General features: G+C 38.6%; 1 protein-coding gene across 1 annotated transcript in view; it reads right to left on the bottom strand.

Moving 5' to 3' along the window:
* Positions 1-279: 279 nt before the first annotated feature.
* ERCC6 (ERCC excision repair 6, chromatin remodeling factor) overlaps positions 280-10,663 on the bottom strand; it is a 47,977-nt gene continuing 37,593 nt past the window's right edge. The window contains exons 11-20 of the mRNA XM_050899265.1: positions 10,339-10,434; positions 8,274-8,492; positions 7,362-7,472; positions 6,801-6,920; positions 5,636-5,730; positions 3,619-3,764; positions 2,804-3,535; positions 1,975-2,176; positions 1,554-1,632; positions 280-1,113 (exon numbers count right to left, since the gene is read on the bottom strand). Of these exons, the coding sequence (XP_050755222.1) occupies positions 685-1,113; positions 1,554-1,632; positions 1,975-2,176; positions 2,804-3,535; positions 3,619-3,764; positions 5,636-5,730; positions 6,801-6,920; positions 7,362-7,472; positions 8,274-8,492; positions 10,339-10,434 (2,229 nt within the window). The 3' untranslated portion in view covers positions 280-684. The remainder of the gene's footprint in view (positions 1,114-1,553; positions 1,633-1,974; positions 2,177-2,803; positions 3,536-3,618; positions 3,765-5,635; positions 5,731-6,800; positions 6,921-7,361; positions 7,473-8,273; positions 8,493-10,338; positions 10,435-10,663) is intronic.

Below are 10,663 nucleotides of genomic sequence, written 5' to 3'. Positions count from 1 at the left end.
CCATGATTACCAACTGTCAGTCATCTCAATATCCTGCCAGCCTTTTCATTTTTTGTGATTAAACCTCCATGGCAGTAGAATTATTTCCCAAGTTAATTAGTGATGTAAGTTACACTGCATATGCTAGATGCTGGCAACAATGAAAGCACCAACATTAAAACAAAATTCTCACTACTGATGAGAGTGTCATACAATGATTTTGATGCACTCGCTGGTACAAGTGAATCTCATGCTGACCACTATCATCTCCTCTTTTTTTTTTTTTTTTTTGATGGTACACTGTGTGCCCCATGACCATTCAAGTAACATACAGAAGAAGTAGTTCTTGGAATTTCACAGAAATCAAATAAAAGTCTTACAGCCCACGGCAACATCCATGGTTCTTATTGCAATAAAAAGTCAGTATGTGTTTTTCATCCCATTTATATTAAGATTTCTTTTAAAGAAAAGGTGCTGATATTTTGTATTGTTTCATCTGTGAGGTAGATGGCACTTTCATATAAATAGTGTAAATCAGAAATTAAGTTAGCTCTGAGCCTGCAACAAGCGCTGCACCACTGACTGCTCAAGTCAATTACTAAATCATTAATACGAAGTAATTCCTCATTTTAAAAGACAAACAGTAAGTCTTTGAAATGAGAGTGGTGGCCGAGCGCCCAGACAGGTGCCTTCCCTTGACAAAGGTCAGCGGAATTCTGGCTTTAGCCTCCAGACACCTTCACCGTTCGGGCTCCTATGGAAGGTGCAGAGATTGCGGAGAAGTTCTCTAAAGATGCAGGACTGCGCCGCAGGCAGTTTGGACTCAAATTCTTGCAGTAGTTCCCGAGTGCTAGCCTCGCCGTCCACGCGGGCCTGGAATGCTATGAAGTTACGCACATCCACAAGCAGTTCATCATATTCTGTTGAACCCGAGGCTGGGGCAGGTGCTCGCTGATGATTCTCATCTCCCTCATTCCCTGTCTGTTGTGGTAAAAGAAGATGGTTTCTTGCCCTCATCTTAGCTAATAAAGATGAAGAGTCTAGCGCACTGGACGATGATTCTCCAGATTTTCCATCAAAGTGCCCATTGGAACTACACTTCTTTACATTTTCTTTCTTTATTGGGTCTGCATCCTGCAAATAAACATACAGACTATGGAGAAAGTTGGATTTTGAGAGCCAGAGAATCTATTAAAATCTGCCTGCTGTGTAGACTTAAACAACAAACATGAACACTCAGAAGCTAGTCATCTGAAACACACAATAAAGAGGTAATATGTTCTGGTCTCAACTTTAGAACTTAGGAAGCGGAAGAAAAGCATTGCTGGTCTTGAGACAGATAACCAGACCACGTTGCAATTTCTGACTGCTGTATCTAATTAGACTTCATCAAGATGCAATATCAAAACATGAAAAATCAAATTCACGAGTGACTGAGAAGTCTAGAATTCTACATAATCATACGACAAATGGGTATGAGACACATCTACAGTATAAATCAGATTTGTTGCATAAATCAGAACATTTCACATATATCAGCTATTAAAAGAGAAATGTTAGGTTTTGTCTCTTACCTTGCACTTCTTCGCAGGTGATGCATAAGTGGAATGTGAAGAAAGTAGCATGGGGTTTCTTTTTTGACCAAATCGACTCCTAAAAACCCACAAAAGAATTAACTCCTATCATAAAACATCCTTCTCAAAATGATTATGACAGTTTTGCCAAAGACACCGACTGGGTTTGCATTTTAGGGTTCTCAAGAGCCCTCTGCCAAACTCTCTCTCCTCTACTGTGGAACAATAATGCTTTCTTTGTACTTCAGAATGGACTTCCTAGGCTTGTAATAGGCCTTCATGTCTTTATTAAATATAAAACATGAAACTCCACTTTGATACATGTTACTGCAAATACCAAGTGCAAAAAAAAAGATAAATCCATAAGGATTTATAAGGAACTCCTCTATTTTTTGAAAAGCAGTGTGAGAACTGAACTTACTTTATTCCTGATGGTGCACCTGAAAGACCACTCATGCCTGTCCAGGTCGGCACACCAGAAGCAGCTCCTAAACATCGCTGTCGAGAGACTTTTAAGGCTCTTAAGGCATCCTGGGCCACTCTGCTTGCTTCTGCTTCCACCAGCACATGATCTGCACTGGAAGCTTCCATAATGGCATCATGCTTCATAACACTGTGTACCCCTAAAAACCAGAAGACACAAGAAAAGGTGAAGGAGGACATCTGTTAATTTACATGGTTACCTGTAAAATTAAACATTCACCATTTAAGTGAATGCCACAATCACATTTCTCCTTTTTCAGGTTGATTATATTCAGCACTTCAGTATAGTCATTTCTAATAAGAGAATCCCCTTCTATCAGTTAAGCAATCAATTTGACAGCAAACCACTTCTGGTGCACTGATGAGGTCATTATTCACAACAGACTTGGCAATTATGTGGGTAAATTGATCATTTCTATTGTTATGGACAAGACAGACAGAAGTGAAACCCTTGTGTAAATTAAGGTTGGTTACATCCTTATTTCCAGAAGAACCACTGCATTACATCTATATCCAGAAGCGTTTCTGGAAGGCTGCAGATCTCTCTGAAATGTTTGTGCCAAGGTAATGAGCACATTCATAACTGGAGCATTTCAATCATGAACATTTTCAAGTTTCACTACACTAACAGAATAGATAAAACACGTTTTGTGTTGTAGCTCTAACCATCAGAGTAACAGAACTGCTCCTTCCCTCACTTGCATAATTTTTGTATACCTCTGTTTAAATAGTCTGATACTGTTGAGCAGCCAAATAACAATGGTTACCTGATTTTTTGAAAAGTTTCTCCAAGACGTAATCATCATTTTTCTTTGAGTCTTCCTCCTTCTCTTCACTGTTCTCCCTTCTGTATTGCTTTTGTTTCACTAGATGAGGAATGCGTTCTCCTTCAAATTTGGCATCTTTGTGATGTTTCTTCTTAGACTTATCTTTGTGGCTCTCATGTGACAGCGCATCCACCCTGTGCTTTGTTTTTGAGGTACATTTATAATGATTATTATCTAATTGCGCATCTTCAGTTTTAGCAACGTGCTTTTCCCAAGAGCCAGCTGCACCACATGGAAGGCTAAAATCTCCCTTAACATTTGCATTAGCTGCTCCATGTACTTCATCAGCCACCGTGGTGTTCAGACATGTGGCATTCTCGGAAGACCCTGCATCACCTGGCAATGACTGGGACATAGATTTCTCAGCTCTTTCCAAGCTTTCCTCCTTGCTTTTATTCAATGAATTTATATTAGTAGCAGCTTGTGCATTATCTTTTGCAGAGCTATTTTGGTCAAAGGCTTCCAAATTTCCTTGGGTTTCCTCACTTGTCTCTATTGCTTTAGAAGAATCATTTGTCATGTGGGTGGTTGAGTAGGAATTGGATGACTTGCTGTACTTTGGTGAGCTGCTTTCTGTAAGATGGAGATCACCTTTAGAAGTGTCACTATCAGGTGGCTTTTCAAGTTTCCGTTTCAATTGGTGTTTTGGGACTTGAACATCTGAACCAGTACCTGAGGGATGAATGAAATTAGTATCCATTTATCAAACACTTCAAACATTTTTTCTTTTAAACAAATAGAAAAAAAATGCGTACCTGCAAAAATTGCACTTGTTTCTGTCCCCTGAGACACATCTGGGCTGCTCAGAGTAAAAAGTTCATAAAGGTCATTGGATTTGAAAAAGCGCCTCTGCTTAGGGTCTTTCAGCACTCTGTTCGTTAAAAACTGTTTGAAGATTTGTCTAAAAAAGAAAAAAAGTACTTTGTGCATGAAACCATGTCTAGCTATGTTTAAGTACTGAATACAGTACTTACAGAAAACTGTATAAGCACAGATGTTACCCTGCAGAACAATTAAGCAGTGGGAAGACGATGTTAGTTTCCAAAAGGCAATCTTGAGTTAGTAACTTTCAAACAACCAACTAAATTGTTAAACACAGGGACTTATTGTTTTGCAACAACCCCATAACACATCAGGTAACCACCATCCTGAAATGTCCTATGAGGCATCCCTTAACTAAGCAATAAATAACTTCACAGCTAGAATTTTTTTTTGTCCATTAAAATTGAAAAGCTTGCATATATTACACTAAAACTATCAGAAAGCTCCGAAAGAAAAACAAGAACTTGTTAAAATGACAACATTTTAATGGTTCAATTGGTTGGAGGAATCAAAAGCAGCAGAGTAGCTCAGTCTGATGGTGATGACTGGATGACAACCACTGAAAAGGGAAATCAGACTTGTGGTTGAGAGGAAGGGAAAAAAAAGAGCTCATCTGCAGAGGACTGAAAGGAACAAAGCTGCAAAAAGTCTTCTAGTATTGGTAAATCTGCTTCTATGCCATGTTTGTACTACATAGCTTTTGATTGCAAGTTCTAGGCACTATTTTCCTGTACAAAAAATACATCCCTAAATAAAGCTGGAAATCAGTTCTCAAGAAGTGTTTTTATCACGGTTTTGGCTCTGCTGGCATTAAGCAGGGAAACTATTTTTAAATCCAATTGGCAAAAACTAAGTTTAAACATAGGTGCCAGCTACTCTAGTGCACCCATCAGAACACTTTAAAGTTTTTAAGATTTAACTGAGCTTCATAGCTTCCTGCAAGGATGATCACATATTTGCAGGGAAGAAAACACAGGCAAAGAGAAAAGACAACTTCCTTGAAGTTCAAAGTCCATTGCACTGTTCTGGAAATAAATGAATTTCTGATGGCTGTCCTGACCCTTACAGCCCACTTCCTTGATGTGGTCAGTGTTGTTCAAACAGAAGTATGCCAGAGGGACGCAAGCCAACCAACAGCGGATGCTTTGTGTCCATGTGGTAAAACAGATTAAAAAAGGCACTCAATATGTGCAGGTATTTCATTATTAAGAGCTTTTAATTCATCTGCATTTTCAAAGGATACTCCAGTTCTAAAGAGTAATGCCTAGACAGAGGATTCCCATGTACCTTCATTTGGAATTCGAGTGAAGCTAACTACTGAGAAAGCTGAATGGAAAAGCAAAAAAGATTTCATTGATTTCAAAATACAAGCACTTTAAGGCTTTAGCTACATTTTGGAATAAATAATGTGAATATGACTGGTGGTTCTTGGGATTTAATTCTCTCACTTTGGAATGATTTGGGAATAAAATCAAATTGGGTTTGCAGAGTAGTAAATGGATGTATGTACCATGTACATCTTTGTATATCCTAAGGACAATATAAAGAACTTGGTGATTTCAATTTGCATTTCAGACTTGTTGAGTCTCATGTTCTGAGTAAGGGGCTCATTTTTTCCTGTCTATGCCTCATACTCTCTCATTTACAGTGAATTCTGGATGTGCTGGACACAGCTGCTGGAACAGACTGATAAGGTGTATTTACCATGTGGGTGTTGGAGCTAAGAGAGGCAGCAACACAGCCCTGCAGCTGGGAGTCCAATATTAGAAGGCGGCCGATTTCTCAGCAGAAATTTTAAAAAGTTTTCCATGACGTGCCCATCATGAGCAAGGTTGGGGGTTACAAGCCACGCGTGCACACGCACAGGTATGGTACTGTTACACCACCTCAGATTCACTACAAACGTTTTCTTGAGCATACAGCTGTATCCAAGGAATCGTTCTGACTGACCTGTGGTATATCTTCTCTTCAATAGTACCTGCAGTGAGAAGCCTATACACAGTCACTTGTTTCTTTTGGCCTATTCTCCAAGCACGTTCACGAGCCTGGAACACAAAAGGTTTGGTTGACAGACATTAGCCTCTTAGACATGCGATTGACAGAGAGCTATCAATACCACTGTTTCAAACCTAGTTTGGACATTTAACAAATCATGCAAGAAGTTACATAGCTGCGGTATTTCTACAGCATTAGGACAACTAACTCAGCAGGAGAGGAAAACAGTTTAGAAAGTTTATGTATGTAAAAAGACAAGTCTTCAACTGTACCAAGAAATCTATGCAAAAAATGTCAAAAAATAAATTATGTTAAAATTAGAACTTGTATCTAGGATATGTACTTTATATAGACTTATTCCAAAAGAGATCTATTTCACAATAGAGCTTTAATATACACATTTCCTTTGAACTTTTCTTCTTCTTAACTGAAAGCTTTCCTACAAACATCCTGAACCAACTGCTAAAACAGACCACTCTAGGCCAGACTACACACTTGCAGATCTCAGAACTATGTAGGATTTCCATCAAAAATACGTTTTTCCTCTCAAACATGTAAGCCCCATATACTGTTAAGGGATCTGATAAACCAGAGTCTCATCACACCATCAGATAAAGAACAACTTCTTTAAGGTATTGGCTTAACAGCAGCTTCAAAGGGCATAGCTACATATCATTATTTAGTGACAAAGCCAATTTAAGCGACCCTTGTTCTCCTTTTCTTACTCTGCATTGCCATCATGAAGTCATGCCTGTTCAAGAGCTTGCACAGCTGTACTCTCCCTTCAGAAACATCTAGTTTCTTCGTTTATTTATTAAAAAAAAAAAAGGCCATTTCAACTGTTTGTTTGGCTACACTCTAAACAGATTATATGAATCGACAATATTGAAGAGTGGTAAGGTGTAACAGCATAAAGGGGATGTGGTGGGAACCACTTAAATTGGCTTTGCCACAAGAGTAATCATAATGTGGAACTGCACCCTAAGCGACCATTGCTGGGAACAGCAACTTAGGGAAGAGCAACATAGTGCTTTAACACTATTTGAGGAGATAAATGTCATTCCGTCTTCAGTTTTATTTCAACTTAGCTGGTAAATGGAATACAATGAACCAAACTCACCTGTGTGTCTGTACTGGGATTCCAGTCAGGATCATAAATAATAACCCGGTCAGCACCAGTCAAGTTAACTCCAATGCCACCAACACGAGTTGTTAGAAGAAAAACAAATACGGATTTGTCCTATAACACAAGAGAGAATTTACTAAAGCAAGAATTACCAAAGGGCAAGATAATTTTTTTTGTATTTCCTGGATTCTTTTATTATCAGCATTATTTGCAAAGATGCAAAGAAAGCCAAGAGAAGGAATAATTTCCTTGTTTGCCTAATATGTCTTTTGACAAATAAAAGTAGTTTGATCTAAATTTCATTTACTGTTGTCCAATAAAATTTCTTTTCCCCCTTTTCAACTGCGTTTTTTTCCTTAGCAGAAAACCCAACTTAAGTGTGTAAAAAGTGATTACTTTTTTCCTCTCTCACAAAGAAAGTGGTTTCATTTGACTGAACTCCCCAGTTTTGTGTCTCAAACCTGAAGCAGTATATTTAAAAACAGACCAAAAAGGAATGCAAGAACTTAACCATACTCACTAATAGGCATTAGTGTGTGGGATGCAACATCTCACCTCATTATATCTTGTTATAAGGGGCTGTCTCGAAGCTATTGCTGTGGTACCATCCATCCTGAGGTAGGAATAGTTTCTGTCTCTCACAAAGACTTCAAGTATCTGCAACATCTGTTGTGACGGAAAAAATTTAATGAAATCCAGACGTGAAGACTGAGCAACTGTCTGATCAAGTCATAAGAATTGCTGGTACTAACTGCAGTGCCAATCAAACAAACAAGATGGTGACCAAAACCTTGTGAATCTTAAATGAGCAGAAAATTAATTAGCTTATGTAACTGGGGGGGGTGGGGGGCGGGGGAGGGAAAGTAGTTATTTCACTGCTGAATGCACAAGTGGAATGTTTGTGCTTGGTTTGGGAAGTCCAGAGCCATGATCTCAAGACAATTAACCAGGTAAATGGTGCAACATTCCAAGGGAATCCACGGAAGCAAGACAGAATCATGAATACATAGGGAAAACAAATGAAGGTCACTGTCTGTGCTACTGGTCCAAAGCACACAATTCTGAGGATTAGATGTGCACATGCACTAAACAGAGTGAGCAAACTGACTACCAATTCTATCCTGAAACTACACAGTAGGGACAATAAATACATCACCACTGCTTCAGCCTGCTAATATATGGGTACAACTGATACAAGCTTTGACCCAGTATATTGAATTTGGGCAATACTGCCACAACACTGTGTCACTCCAGTAAAGCTTTCTGAGCTTGGGAACTGGTCTCCACTTATTCCAAAGACATTAGTCATTTTGGTTTTGGTCGTGTTCCCCCCCCCCCCCCCATGTTAATTTTCTGAGAAGAACACTACAAAAGGTGGTTCTAATTACAAGTCTTGTTGGGACACACACACACACACTTTTTTAGTTTTAGTAATAACTAAACCTAAAATCAATTAGCTCATCTTACCTGTCTTGACTGAGTAAAAAACAACACTCTGTGACCTTGCTTGTGCCATATTTTCAGCAAGGATTCTACCACTATCATTTTTCCAGAACGTTTCCAATATCCAAACTGATCTGCTTCCTCCACTTCAGCATCTGGTACGCACTTCAAAATCCTGGGACCACCAGAGAAGAGGTCAGGGTGGTTGCAAATCTTTCTCAAAGCTACTAGTCCTGAGAAAATCTAAAGAATAGAGGAGAAAAATAGATTTATTTTCTTGACAAATACTTGTATCTATATGGGTTGTGCTTGAGAAAAATAATCAGCAATGGATTAATCCAGTCATCATCAAGAAGTTTGTTTTTAACAGTGGTTTGCTCTTTAGAGAAGCCAATGGACACTAATACTTGTTTCATGGAAAGTTTTAGGAAAAATCAGTACAAGAGAAGGTCAATGAAATTTTATGTTCTTGTGAGCCTATTCTGGTGACAATGTTAAGAGAATTCTGCAACAATTTCCACATTAGCAAAAGCAGTCCCTAGCTGTAACTCACAGTCACATTTTTCCTACTTAAAAGGAAAAATTCCACCAAGTTTGTTACTTGAAATTATTGTGTCCTTCCTTCTAACCCCCGCCATGTTAGTGGGTAACTTAAGACAGACCTTGAGGATAGCAAGTATACCCACCAGAATGCATGGTAACAAAGAACAGATGAGTAAACATATTTGAACAAACATACGAAGCTGAAAATTACCACTTTTGATGCCATGTTAGAAGGTTTCTGTTCAGTTATTCATTCAATAATATTACAAGTGTTATTTATTCCTCTGATATAATGGGCACTCATAAAAATGAACTAGCTTGGAACAGCAAATCCCTCAATCTTCTATCGCTACAAGTTGGATAAGCCTGCTCATAATTTATGGTTTGTTTGTACAACAGGGTTTTTGTTTTTCAGCTGGGATTCACTGCTGTCATCACAAAACATCTAATAAAAGCATTGACATTTACTGTTCAAAATTTTCAAAACTCTAGCAAATATGATAGCTCCATACTCTAAGTAACACCTTAGAGAAATTTCTGCAGGTAGTCTTGTACAAGCCATCTCTTGAAGATCAAGCTCCTTAAAATACTTTTCATTGGGGTAACTAAAATGGCTAGGCATTTGAAAAAACTTGGCCACTATACCTTTGTGAGATCTGGAAAAACAAAAAAGTCAAACCAGTGATAAGGTCAACATCTGCTTTGTATGGCACTGCTATATAGATGGCTGTACTGACCATACAACTAACTGGAGCCGCTGGGGGTGAGGGGAGAAGGGATTTCACAGTTCACAAGACAAGGAAACATGTGGTAAATTACACATTATAACCAAGACATATTACTTCCCCTCTTACAAACAATAGATCTGTATCCTGCAGCTAAAATGGGAGTGAAAAACGTCCACTGAATGCACACAAAAGTCAAATGGACCAGATGTGTGCAATGTAGGAGTCACAGGGAATAGCAGGCTTTTTACACAGGCAACAGCAGGCATTTGAAACTGTATTTCAATTACTGCTGTCATCCTGGCCCTAGCAAATTCAACACTTATGTTGTGAGGATGGAGGTGAAAGATGTTGAAGTGACTAGTCAGACAATAACGAGGATGCTTGCTATTTGCTCTGCTACATGTTAAGACTCTGTGAAATCACCAACAGTTGCATCACGAAGTTATTATACCTGCACTGTACTCTCAGGACAAATTGCTCTTTTCCTTTGCTTCAATTTTGTAATTGGTTAAAAGCATGCATACAGTTACCTACAGCAAGTCATCCAACAAGCCATAATTTGTTCCCAAGATCACAAACATATTGTGAAGCCCATTCCATTCCCACGTTTATCTGGTCATGCCACTACATATGGATCACTAACTCTACATATTCCATGGAACATTTCTGAGAAAAAAACCCAGACATCCACAAAAGCAGAACTGAGATCAGTGCGTTTGCTTCCCTTTCTGCTCAGAATCCAGCTAGAAGAATGCAAAGGTCAGTCCATGACTTTATCCATCAAACTCTACCTGTCATTAACCTTAATTAATGCCAACCTGCATGTCTCCATTGAGAATCTGGTAAACTTCTTTAGAGTTGATGAAATTTTGATAGACTTGACGCTGCTCATCTGTCAAACGGCAAAAGAGGACCTACCAAAACAAACAAACAAACTGCTCAAGCCCAACCTGTAAACTCCAAATAGAGTAAATTTTAAAGTTTTACAACGTGCTACAATGAAGCTTCACAGACGTCTGACATACTGAAATACTAAGTTAAAAGATACTGCACAGAAATCATTAGAAATAAAAAAAACTTAGACTTTTTAGAGAATGAACACAATCATTAAGATGGGTTTCATGCGTTTTTCTGTGCCCTTTC

The sequence above is a fragment of the Gymnogyps californianus genome, chromosome 6, assembly GCF_018139145.2.
Source record: "Gymnogyps californianus isolate 813 chromosome 6, ASM1813914v2, whole genome shotgun sequence".
NCBI lineage: Eukaryota > Metazoa > Chordata > Aves > Accipitriformes > Cathartidae > Gymnogyps > Gymnogyps californianus.
The sequence above is the reverse complement of the archived record's forward strand: the minus strand, read 5'-3'. Positions and strand labels throughout refer to the sequence as shown.